This window comes from Carya illinoinensis, chromosome 15, assembly GCF_018687715.1.
Source record: "Carya illinoinensis cultivar Pawnee chromosome 15, C.illinoinensisPawnee_v1, whole genome shotgun sequence".
Classification (NCBI taxonomy): domain Eukaryota; kingdom Viridiplantae; phylum Streptophyta; class Magnoliopsida; order Fagales; family Juglandaceae; genus Carya; species Carya illinoinensis.
In genome coordinates, this window is record NC_056766.1 from 5,327,165 (window position 1) to 5,340,938 (window position 13,774).

General features: G+C 37.2%; 1 protein-coding gene across 2 annotated transcripts; it reads right to left on the reverse strand.

Moving 5' to 3' along the window:
* Window positions 1–9,215: 9,215 nt before the first annotated feature.
* Window positions 9,216–10,143, reverse strand: LOC122297252 (probable calcium-binding protein CML44). Of its 2 annotated transcripts, XM_043107255.1 has the most exons (2): window positions 9,855–10,143; window positions 9,216–9,773 (listed from the first exon to the last, which is right to left on the reverse strand). In XM_043107255.1, the coding sequence occupies exons 1-2, from the start codon at window positions 9,864–9,866 to the stop codon at window positions 9,321–9,323; spliced, it is 465 nt and encodes a 154-aa protein (XP_042963189.1). In that variant the 5' UTR covers window positions 9,867–10,143; the 3' UTR covers window positions 9,216–9,320. The 2 variants fall into 2 exon arrangements, with proteins under 2 accessions (XP_042963189.1, XP_042963188.1); XM_043107254.1 differs by having other exon boundaries at window positions 9,216–10,119.
* Between the last annotated feature and the right edge of the window lie 3,631 nt (window positions 10,144–13,774).

Sequence of the window (13,774 nt, forward strand, 5' to 3'; positions counted from 1 at the left end):
TCTGTTTATGGATTCAGTCATACTTTTTCTATTGAATTGATTAGTTCTTTGATTATGTTTGGATCAATTATTTATCTATATTGATTTAGTTTTTTGCTACAATATCGCTCAGGATTATGTTTGGATCAATTATTTATCTATATTGATTTAGTTTTTTGCTGCAATATCGCTCCCTGAGTATATTGTCGTCTTTGAATTTTCTTAATAGGGGTAGTAATTTAGGTATTTTAAAAGTGGTAAATGATTTTTCAAATGGTTAAATTTGATTTAATTTTGGTTTATAAATCTATACCTTCCAATTGGAAATTTTATAAATTGAGTTCCTAATTGAGTTATCCAATGAATTAAGAATAATTAAAATATCGGATTTGTGCAAGGGATTCCTGACGCTCTACTGTTCATCAAATTTGAGTACTTTTTCCTTTAATCACATTGCTTCACTTAAATTTACATTTAAAATTAATCTTTGTTCTCCATTACTTATTTAATATTTTTCTTTAGTTTGTTTGTTCCTCTTATTTGTCCTTTAATTTGTCTCCCTGTGGAATTGACACCCCAAAGTTGTGCTACAACTACCGCGTTATTCTTTGGGCATAATCAAATTTTGGCGCCGTTGCCGGGGAGACGGTAGAAAAATTGTGAGATAGTTTTTCTTTTCAACAGTTTGTAAAGGTGGTAACTTCGTTCGCTATTTTAGCTTGCTGCATCTTTTTTTTTTATTTTCTTTTTCTTTTTGTAGTTTTTTTTTAGTGTTACATTTTTCTCTACCTTGCTTGCACAGGTATATAGACGCCTTGGGTCAATTTGCTTGTAGACCTATGTTAGAGTCAGAATTTAATTTTTTTGATCATTTGTTTGATAATTCTTCTAATTCTGAGAAAATGAGTGAACACGAAGATCAACCCACTAGGACCCTTCAAGATTACCTCCACCCTACACGCACAGCCACACCATCATGCTTCATGTTTCCAGCTAATATTCGCCAATTTAATTTTAAAATAGGGATGATACAGTTACTCCCTACTTTTCATGGCTTGAAAAATGAAAATCCATATGTGCACATTAGGGAGTTTGAGGAAGTAGTTGCGACTTTTCATAGTCAAAATGCAACTGATGACATTGTGAGACTTAAGTTCTTTCCTTTCTCTTTGAAGGATAGAGCTAAGAGTTGGCTATACTTTTTGAGACCACGATCTATTGGGTCATGGAATGAGATGACTCAGGTCTTCTTTAATAAATACTTTTCCCAACATAAGACCAATGCTTTAAAAAGGCAAATCTCTACCTTTGTACAAAAGGACAATGAGATTTTGTATCAGTCTTGAGAGAGATTTAAGGAACTATTGAGTATGTGTCATCACCATGGGTATGAGAATTGGCGCTTAGTGAGCTATTTTTATGAAGGACTTACACCTAGAGAGTGTTAATTTGTAGAGATGATCTGTAATGGTGAGTTCTTACAAAAAGATCCTGATGAGGCCATAGAATACCTGAATGAGCTTGCTGAAAAAACTCACACTTGGACTAGACCTAGTGCTACTGAGAGCACAAATAGGTCACGACCTGCAGGAAACCTAAATGGTGGTGGAATTTACCATCTCAGGAAAGAAGATAACCTAAAGGCTAAGGTTAAGATGCTCACTAGGGAGCTAGAGGTATTAAAGAATAAAGACTTAAAGCCAACACACTTGGCTAATCATGCAGAGTCTTTTGGACCATGTTTTGTGTGTGGCGGGGTAGATCACCTTGCCCAAGAGTGTCTCACATTTGCTGAGATGAGAGAGATGTATGAGGAACAATGTAATGCCTTAGGTATGTACATGAAGCCTGTTACACCTTTCTCTGATACCTACAATCCTCGGTGGCGTAATCACCCAAATTTTAGTTGAAAATCTAAAAACCAGCCACCTGCACATCCCCCTAGATCATATCCTGCACCATATTATGCACCTTCATCTTCTAAGAGCCCCTTAGAAGATACTTTACATGCTTTTATTAAGGCACAGAGTAAAACTAATTAAAAGTTTGAATATTTGATTATGCAGGTTGTTGAAAAAAATAAAGAAATAAAGAGTCATATATCTAAGATAATGAACTCCTTGAGTGTGAATGAGTGTGGCAAGTTTCCTTCTCAAACTCAATCCGCACCCCAAGGTCAGCATATGGCACAAAAAAATTTAAAAGAGGTCAATGCCATTGTAACAAAAAGTGATAAGTTCTTACACATCCAAACAACTGATAAACCAAAGGATGTTGAAGAAGAACACAACAATGATAGTACCGAGTTCCCCAAGGATGCTGAGGTAATCAAGAGTCCAGTTAAGGTACCATTTCCTCAAGCTTTAAAATCTAGTATGCGAACTTTAGATCCTAATAATGAAATCTTGGAGAACCTCAGGCAGGTAAAGATTAACCTTCCTCTTTTGCATGTTATTAAACAAGTTCCCACTTATGCAAAAGTTCTTAAAGATTTGTGTACAGTTAAGAGGAAGCACCATGTTAAGAAGACAGCATTTCTGACAGAGCAAGTTAGTGCTCTAATTAAACAGTAAATTCTTCCTAAGTACAAGGATCCTGATTGTCCAACTATTGCATGTAATATTGAGAATCATGAGTTTAGGCAAGCCTTGCTATATCTAGGAACAAGTATTAATTTGATGCCTTATTCCATTTATTTGCATCTTGGTTTGGGTGAAATTAAGCCTACTTCTGTCGTGCTTCAGTTGGCTGATCGTTCAATTAAGAAATCGAGAGGGATAGTTGAGGATGTTTTGATCCAAATTGACAAGTTTTATTATCCTATTGATTTCTTAGTTTTAGACACTCAATCAGTTGTTGAGTCTAACTCTAAAGTTCCTCTCATATTAGGTAGACCTTTCCTTGATACGGCTAATGCACTTATAAATTGTAGGAATGGGTTGATGAAGCTATCTTTTGGAAACATGACCATGGAGGTCAACATTTTCCATATTGAGAAATAGCCAACAGATGACGAGTGCCACCAAATGTATATGATTGACGCACTCATAGATAAGGGAGTTCACACAACTCATGATTTTGATCCCCTTGAATATTTCCTTGTGAATTCTGAGTTTAATACATCTGTTAGTGATTCATCTGATATTATTAATATTTGTGTTGTTTTTTATGAAACTCAAGATTATGACACACATGTTTGGCAACAGAAATTTGAAGAGTTGCCTTAAAAATGTGGAAAACAAATTCCTGTAAGTATGAAAGCACCAAGAATTAAATTGAAACTTTTGCTTAAGTCTAAAGTCTATAAGGTTAAAATGAAAACGTTTCATGATAAAAATATTCTTAGGAAGAGGTTTAAACCTAATGACCGAATATACTTATATGATTTTGGATTTCACAAGTACCAAGGAAAACTTCGGTCTAGGTGGACTGGCCCTTATTTAGTAATGAATGTTTTTGTAAATGGGGTGGTAGAAATAGAAGATCCTAAAGATGGTCGGATCTTTAAAGTAAATGGTCAACGCCTTAAAGTATTAATTGATAGGCAAGTTTCGGAAGTGGAATATATTCCACTTGTGGATCCAGTCTATCAACTTTGACCACACCACCCAGGTATGTTTTTCTTTATTTATTTTGTTTTATTTTTTTTCCTTATTTTCTTTCTTTTCCTTTTTGTTTGCTGTTGTTTTCTTTGTTTTTGATTACAAGATAGTTTAATTTCATTTCAAGTTACCATCTTTGGTGTTTAGTGAGCTACCTATGTCACTTATCAGGTGTATTCTACTATTTTCAGTTACTCCCCATTCAATTTTGATTCTTAAACATTGAGGACAATGTTTCATTTAAGTTGGGGGGTGGTGGTGCAAATTCAGTATTTAAAATGCTTGTTGGAGCTTTGTGGCATATTTTCATGTGTCAATTTTTTTTTTAATTTGCATCACACGTGCATCATTTTCATATGTGTACTCATTCTTATTCATAGTCATCTTCGTGAATTCACCAAATTCACCATAATCATTTTTGCTGAAGCATTCACAGAATCCTTAATGCACTTATCCAAATTTTGTGGTAAGATGGTGGTTTGACACATGCAGCTAGAGAACTCTTTTGCTCAAGTATTCATGTGAGTTTGGAAAGGATTGAGAGCATACAAATACAGTAAATTGTGATAAACGTTCATTGATTTGTTGAATTGGGCACTTCTTTTGAGAATATTATTACATGATTTGTGGTATAATGGTGGATATACTTAGGATATGACGAAGGTCAACTTACGATTAACGTTTGAGCTTTCAAGCTATCCATTTCCATTATAGACCCCTAGTAGCCAACTTTGAGCCAATAAATACATGTAACTTTTTTTTTTCATATGCCCATATCATCCATGCCTCTCCACATTGGAGTATAACCTATACATAGATTTTCTTACCATTTTTACTTCCAAGTGTATACTAAGTGTAGAATTTATATTTTCTTTCTTTAATTTTATCATTTTCAATTAAAAAAAGAAGAAGACGACAGAAAAAAGAGAAAAATGCAAGTTGCAAAGTGTTCAATTGAGTGAGCTCCGAAAAAAAAAAGAAAAAAAAAAGAAGAAGAAGAAGAAAAAAAAAAGAAGTTGGTAGAGATGGAAAGAATACAAAAGTGGCATGTGTTTGTCCATCAAATTGTTGGAAAAAAAAAGAGGAAGAAGAAGGAAAAACATTATTATTTGATGATCTGAAAAGTTGGAGAGTACATTAAGCGAGAAATGTGGTCTATTGAGATATTTAATAAAATTCCCTTTGTATGTACTTGGAAGTTTTTTAATCCGTGTCATCCTTTTTTTTCATATAGCCCCGAAATCAAATCACATTACAACCTTTTGTGTTGACCGTTCTGATCCTAAGTAAGCTGTTGGAAAGACTGGTAGAAGTCTCATTTATTAGTGTTTCTATCATAAGATCAATGTTTGCTTGTTGCTTGTACATATTTGCCTAATTTTTCATGAGAGTGTATATACACCCATTGTCAACTCCATAGAGAGAGCCCTTACACGAAACACTATTATACCCGTGAGTTATGGAGTTGAACCTTTTGCTTGAGACGTTCTTAATATTGCATGTGTCAAGATTAGTATTAAGATGATTATGGCTTGGAGAACACACACACTCTGTGGATTGCTATAGGTGGATTGATCTTGTGGATTATTGGATTCCTTAGATTGTTTTGATATGTGAAATTTGAAAAGTGTGACTTGATGGCCTTTATGTGTGATTTTTTTTATCTCTTTCGTCGTTTTGACATGAAAATTGTTAGGGATTAGCAATGAGTAAGTTGGGGGATGTGATGAGTGTGCAAAAGTGCACTCTAAATACCCTATTATTGGACTAAAATGCTAAAATGTAAATGGAAATCATAGGAATTAATGTGTATTCTTTAATTGAATTTCTATTTACGTTCTGATACTCCTAAGCAGTTTTTTTTTTTTATATTTAATTTCAGAATTTATAAAAGAGCAAGTCAAGCCCAGTCAAATTCAAAGGAGGACATTCATGGGATTTGAGAGCAATTTGGAAGAAAAGAAAAAAAAAATCACAAAATGAAACTACAAAAAATCTAAGTCCGAAATTCGCTTGGAGACAATGTGGACATACTTTAGTGTTTTTACTTTATCCTTTTACTCACATATCGGATTAATGCGATTCTTAATGCATTAGAAAGCTATCTTAAAGGGCTATAACTTTGTCTCTAATAAGGATTTCAAAATTCAAACTCTTGAAGGCCGTACGTGACTGCCAAGATAAGTCCTAAAATTTAAGCGATTTTTTATGCGAAAATTAAGAGGACATTAGGGTTTCTATCCTACCCTATATAAACATATCATTAGCACGAAATAGAGGGAGTGGAAGGCACAAGAGGCAGATCTGAGAAGAGGCACAAGAGGCAAATCTGAGGAGAGGCACAAGAGGCAGATCTGAAGAGAGGAGAAAATCACTTCTATGGCCACCGTTCGCTTCAGTTTTCTCTAGAGATTTTTGTTGTCCAGTATATTTATGGGTAACTAAATTCTTAAGTAGGGTTAGAGATGAACTTGCACATTAGATGGTATTTCTAATTTATTTTTAATTCATGTATTTGATTTTCAATTGCTAAAATTCTTTTGTTTTATCATTCTCAATTCATCGTTGATGTTTTCTTCTCCGAATAATCATAGAATTTATTCTGTTTATGGATTCAGTCATACTTTTTCTATTGAATAGATTAGTTCTTTGATTATGTTTGGATCAATTATTTATTTATATTGATTTAGTTTTTTGCTGCAATATCGCTACCTAAGTATATTGTCGTCTTTGGATTTTCTCAATAAGGGTAGTAATTTAGGTATTTTAAAAGTGGTGAATGATTTTTAAAAGGGTTAAATTTGATTTAATTTTGGTTTATAAATCTATACCTTCCGATTGCGAATTTTGTAAATTGAGTTCATAATTGAGTTCTCCAATGAATTAAGAATAATTAAAATATCATATTTGTGCAAGGGATTCCTGACGCTCTACTGTTCGTCAAATTTGAGTACTTTTTCTGTTAATCACATTGCTTTACTTAAATTTACATTTAAAATTAATTTTTGTTCTCCATTACTTATTTAATATTTTTCTTTAGTTTCTTTGTTCCTCTTACTTTTCTTTTAATTTGTCTTCCTGTGGAATCGACACCCCAAAGTTGTGTTACAACTACCGCGTTATTCTTTGGGCGTAATCAGGTGACCTCTAACAAGGGACTTGCCGCTTGTCCTGTAAAAGTTAATAATTCACTCCCACGTGCATGTTTTGGGATACTTCATTTGTCTGTAGATTTGAATATGTATGAATAATGCTCATTATGTGCATATGATCTGTGAGATTATATGTTGCTATTATTTTTCATACATTGAAAATATCTAAGATAGATTAATAGAGATTTTAATCTGCTTTGGACATGTTTCATACGTACCGCGTGATCTCCTTAGACAATTAGTGTGTATTTTGCAAAATTTGCAAAAGCACAAATTCTAAGGAAGGCTCATGGGTAGTCAAGGGACTCTCTTATACCAAAGTCAGTTTTTTCTTTAGAAAGTATTTTTTAGCTCTAAAAGTTTATGAGTTTGAATATAAATTGGCTTGACTTATCTTATACTAGGTTTGCGGTGTCACTTACTCCTTTTTTTTTTAATATACTAGGTTTGTTGTGCCAGTACGTTGACGATTTCGAACTGTCACAAAAAACCTTTTGTAATGGTTTATTTCATTTCTGTGACGGTTTCTTCTATCATAAAACAATAAACATGCTTTCTGTTGTAGTGAGAGTATTCTTAGATATTCCCATATAGTTTCTTTCAAAACATCATTAAAAAACAAAACACTTTTCTTTTCTAAATTTTCATCTAATTGATCATTACAAATTTTGCAAACTTTCAAATAAAATACAAAAATAATACAATTTTTTCAAACTTCAAAACAAAAATAATATTAAAAAATAATATTTCAACAATTTTTTAATTTTATAATATTTTATTCAATTTTTTATTTGTATTTTTTTTTAAATTAAATAAAATATTTTAACTGTAATTATTTTACTATTTATAGAATTTTCATTTATCTTGTTACGACGTTACCCAAGCACGTCTTTAACCAAGATATATAAACCCAACATGCATCATCCTACTAGCCCAAGTTGATGATCAAGTGGACTGACTTGGGAACTTAAACATGATAAATTAAAAGGTTTCGTGAAAGTCCAACTTCTCATGCGAATTTAGATATACACTTGGACTTCAGATATGAAAGAACCACACAAGGTCGGGCTTGGAACAGGAGAATTAATGGCTTGAAGTACTTAACCCTAGCTAGCACGTACGATTAATTCTGGACCATATTTGGCCCCACGTACGTTGACGTGCATGCATGCATCAGGTTGTGATGATTTGATGAATATCAATAATCAATAATATATTATTCGGTCGATGGGAATTTCGCAGCAATTCACAGATCGAAATAGTTTTCAACCTTAGACGTCATGATCATATATATGTTGATCGATCAACTTCCAAAAAGGTGCAACAATTTTCAACCCATTTTTAGCAACTTTTACCTATCATTCACATCACAGGTCCAAAACCGACTTATTCCCTGCTGCTGAAATTGAAAAAATAGGCCCTATTTTGAGGTCGATCAGTATATATGTAAATAGCTCAGAAAATCACGTCACGCGTATTATTGATTCGAATGCAATGGGCAGAACGTAGCTAGCTAGCTAGGGCAGATGTACGTCTGACTTTCATGGGAGGGCAACTTTGTACGTTATTAGTCACGAAGAATGTAATATTTGTGAGCTTTCCTCGAAGCTTACTAACCTTACTTTTCAAGAAAAATAATCCCAGATCTAAAGATCAGTACAAGAAAATTAATAAAACGTGGAAGACCATAAACATCTATATCAACATAATTAGCTGCGAGCGCCATGCGATTCATACCATGTTGAACGCAAGTAATATGCAGATCGTCCATACTATATATGACGTTTAGGTATTTATACATATGCCATTGTATATGGCAGAAAAAGCAGCCACAAAATCCCTTTTTGCATCCCTTATATATATAAATATACAAAAATTCTATATATAGTCATTTTTACGTATTCTTTTATATACTTTACTAATGTGATTGATTGTGTATTAAAAAAACTGATCTAATCAATCATATTTGTGGAGTTTACAAGAAGTACATAAAAATAACTATATATAGTCATTACTTATATATATATACACTGTATGTGGAGTAATATATATGAACTACTTTAGCACTAACCCATTTCAATTATATGAAACTAAATATTAAAATTATAATGGATTGATGATATGTATCACATGAGATCGAAAGATAGAGAGATGTGGACCATGTATACTTATTTCCTGCAGATAACTTTCGCAATATAGACAAGAAATGATCCGGATTGAGATTCGATCGAGTTTTGTGGTTGTAATGCCATTTGGCTAGCTTGTGCATGGGATATTATTAATGCCCGAATATCAAGGCTACGGCGTTTTACATTTTCATGATCATTAACTATAAATATATATAGAAGGATATATATTGCATGCATGTGTGGGCGAGAACATATACTAGAACATTCCTTAATTTGTCAGAAGCTTAATATATTATTATATGGTTCTTATTCTTTGTTTGCGGCGTTGAGTTTTCATTATTTATTAATAGCAATGATAATAAGAAGATTTTCCCGTATATATAATGTCGTAAATGAGAAGAACAACGGACGTACGATGAATATATAGTAGTACTAGTACACGAAGAAATTATCAATGGTCAAGAAATAGTAAGAAACATCATGTTCTTGAATTCCTCGAAGTCAAGTTGGCCGTCCAAGTTGGTATCGTAAACACGAATCATAGCCCTGCAATCTCGGCCGCTGCTCTCGTCCCAGAGCCCCAGCCGTGACAACACGTCCTGCAGTTCCTCGCAGGAAATGAAGCCGTCGCCGTTTAAATCGAACACTTCGAATGCCTTGGCAAGGTCGCTTTCTTTATCGGACTCTTGGTCGGCCACCAGGACTTCGCTACTGCTGCTAATGTTATTGTCTTTCTCCGATGATATGGAATCGTAAAAGAAAAGGAACTCGTTGAAGTCGAGGCTTGGTTTTCCCAAGAGTGGTTGGAGCTCCTCTAGGCTGAATTTGACGCCAATTTTCTCGAAAAGCGGCCAGTTGAGTTCCTCCAGGCTCACGAGCCCATCTCCATTCTTGTCAAGCTTTCCAAAAATCTGTTGTAAATCGTCGGTGTTGAGGGGAGACATGATGAAAAAATCACCGTAAAGGTTAACAAATGAATTAGCAGAACGTACACGACATGACATATATATGCTTGCCGTTCGAGTAACTTTGTGGTTGCGGCCTTCAATGTTGATGAATGCGGCAGGTTACTGCATGCTAGCTAATCGGCATATTTATAGCCCCAATAGGCAAAAAGTCACCGTTTTTGCCATTCCATGGTACGGAATTTAGGTACGAAATGATATATAATTTTCAACAAAAGACAATGAATATATCGTGGTGTACTTGCCTATATAGGCACCTCGTACGCGCGTCAAGTATATAGGGGCAGTTATGATAGGATCTCATGAAGAGAAGGTCAACCTAGTGTCACGGACTTAGAATTTCTTCACTCGACCCGTGCGGCCTTAGGAGGCTTTCTCTCCCACAAAGCTCCTAAGTAAACCTTCTAAAGGACTCAAGACAATAGAGAACAAACTAGAGAGAGAAGATAGAGAGAGATGCTCTAGAGAACTTGTTTTTCTTATTGCTTGGTGATTTATACAAATAAGAGCCCCTCTATTTATAGGGAACTCTTGGTACAAAGAATGGTTAGGATTGTGATACTTGTCACCAATCCAAGGGTAAAGAACTTTCTAGATTCCTACTCTAGAATTGTCTATAACACACTTTCTAGAACACTACTCTAGAATTGTCTATAACGCCCCTTCTAGATGACTCTACACAATTCCACAAGATTACAAAGGACTAGGAGGCATCTAGAAGGTTAGGAAATTCTCTAGAAAAATCTAGATGGTGACATTCTCCCCCACCAAGCTTCGCGACGTCCTCGACGCGGTGTCTTCATGGAACTTTCGGATGTGATCTTCAAACTGCCACAATGACTCATTTGGTTCCCAAGTTGTCTCACTTTCGGGCAATCCCTTCCACTTGATCAAGTATTCTTGGCGTGGCATATGACTCTTTCGCCTGATGACACAGTCCGCCAAGATTTCTTCTACTTCTTTGTCGAAAGTGGTAGTTATGCCCAATGGCGCACGCTTGGACTCTCCTCGTGTTGGCTCCTCTTCATCACCATGGTAAGGCTTCAAACAGCTGACATGGAAAACTGGATGAAGTTTGAACTTGGAGGGTAAGTCCAGCTTGTAGGAGACCTTCCCTATTTTCTTGATGATTGGGAATGGTCCCTCATAACGTCGTACAAGCCCCTTGTGTAGCTTTCTTGTGAACTTGTGTTGGCTCGACAAGATCTTTACTAACACCAAGTCGCCTATACGATATTCTGCGTGCCTCCTCTTCTGATCAGCCCACTTCTTCATCTTCTTGGTTGCTTTGTCTAAGTAGGAACGGGTCACATCCAATTGCTCGTTCCAAGACTTAGCAACCTTGAAGGCTGTCGGACAATTCCCCGCGTAGCTTGTCTCCAATGACTGGGGAGTAAGTGGCTGCTGTCCCATTACAATCTCAAATGGGCTTTTGTTTGTGGACTCGCTCCTTTGTAAATTGTAGGAGAATTGAGCGACATCCAATAATTTGGCCCAATCGGATTGGTTGGCACTTACAAAGTGCCTCAAGTATAACTCTAACAAGGCATTCACCCTCTCAGTTTGCCCATCTGTCTGAGGGTGGAAGCTGGTAGAGAAATGTAGGGCAGACCCCATAAGCTTGAATAGTCCTGACCAGAACTTTCCTGTGAAGCGAGGGTCTCGATCACTAATAATGCTCCGTGGTAAGCCCTAATACTTTACCACATGTTTGAAGAATAACTTTGCAGTTTCTTCAGCTGAGTAATCCTTAGGAGCCGCGATGAAGGTGGCATACTTAGAGAATCGATCCACCACCACAATGAGGGTACCGCAACCCTCAGATTTAGGTAGAGCCACTATAAAATCCATGCTCACACTTTCCCATGGGTGAGAAGGAATGGGTAGTGGTTCTAGCAATCCTGCAGGACTTTGATTCTCCACTTTGTCTTGTTGACACACAAGACAAGTCTTCACGTAGAGTTCCACCTCATCTCTCAATTGAGGCCAATAGTAGGAAGCTTCTAGCAAAGCTCGAGTACGTCGTTGGCCCGGGTGTCCAGCCCACAAGGAATCATGGCATTCCTTGATAAGGTTCCTCCGTAGGTTTCCCCATTTTGGAACATAGATTCGCCGCCTGATGGTGTAGAGAAGACCGTCTTCTACCCAGAATCTCTTGGTTTTCCCTTCCTTAGCCATGTTCACCAAGTTCTTGGCTAAGGAATCATGCTCCATGCCTTCACGGATCACATCAAGTAGCTCCCCTTGAACTTGAGTGATAGCAAAAAGTTCCCCCTTCCTACTTAGTGCATCAGCAACGAGGTTGGCCTTGCCCGGTTTGTACTCCAAGACAAAGTCAAATTCTGCCAAGAAGTCTTGACACCTAGCTTGCTTTGGGCTTAGTTTCTTCTGACTCTGGAAGTAACTAGTGGCAATATTATCTGTCTTGACCACAAAACGGGAGCCAAGCAAATAGTGTCGCCAAACTCTGAGGCAATGGATGATGGCCGTTATCTCCTTCTCTTGCACGGTGTATCTCCGTTCAGTCTCATTGAGTTTGCGACTCTCATATGCAATGGGATGTCCCTCTTGCATAAGAACTCCCCCTATGGCAAAATCTGATGCATCTGTTTGCACCTCAAAAGGCTTGGTACAATCTGGTAGGCCCATGACCGATTCCTCCGTGATGGCTGTCTTCAGATCGTCAAAGGCTTCCTGACACCTTGATTACCACTCCCATGTTTTGTTCTTCTTGAGCAAGTCGGTGAGGGGGGATGCTCTTGTAGAGTATCCCTTTATAAATCTCCTATAATATTTGACAAGCCCAAGGAAGGATCGAAGCTCGGTAACCTTAATGGGAGGATCCCACTTCTTGATTGCCTCAATTTTCCCCTTTTCCATGCTAAGTTTTCCCCCTTGGATTTTATGGCCAAGGAAATGGACTTCATTTAGAGCAAATGAGCACTTCTCTTTCTTGACATAGAGTTGGTTTTCCCTTAAGACACGGAAAACAACCCTTAGATGCTCCACATGTTCTTCAAGGGTAGAACTATAGATGACAATATCATCTAGATAGACTACCACAAACTGATCGAGATAGGGATGGAAGATCTTGTTCATGAGCGTACAGAAGGTGGCTGGAGCATTTGTGAAGCCAAATGGCATCACTAGGAACTCGTATGCTCCATAGCGAGTTACACAAGTTGTCTTTGCTTCATCCCCTTCCGCAATCCTCACTTGGTAATATCCCGATCTTAGATCAAGTTTGGAGAAGTACTTTGCATGGCCCAATTGATCAAACAAATCAGCAATTAAAGGAATAGGATACTTGTTCTTGATGGTTACCTTATTTAGGGCCCGGTAGTCAATGCACAGCCGCAAAGACCCATCATGCTTCCTTTGAAACAAAATGGATGCCCCGTATGGTGCCTTGGAGGGTTGGATGAATCCGGCATCAAGTAGCTCCTTAAGTTGCCTCCTTAGTTCTTCAAGCTCTGGAGGCGACATGCGATAAGGGCTTTGGCGGGTGGTTTAGTGCCGGGTTCCATCTCGATCTGATGATCCACCTCTCTCCTAGGTGGTAGTTGCTTGGGCAACTCTGGAGGCATGACATCCTCATAGTCCCTGAGGACCCTTTAGATTTCCTTGGGTGGAGGGGAGGAAATCTTCACTTCATCCTCCTCCATGGAGGCCAAGTAAGACACCTCTCCCTTCTTCCATCCTTTCTTGAATTGCATGGCGGATAGAAGTTGGGTGGTGTTTGGCTTGGACACGGTGGGTATCATGCATGGACCCCCTTCCAAGATGCACACCGAGTTGTAGTGGGGAAGAGACACTACATTGAACTGTCTCAAGAATTCCATCCCTAACACGATGTTGAAATCATCCATAGGAGCGACCGAGAAATCCACCGTACCTTTCCAGGTGCCAAGTTGTAGCTCCACCCCGTGAGCTACGCCATCAAGGGG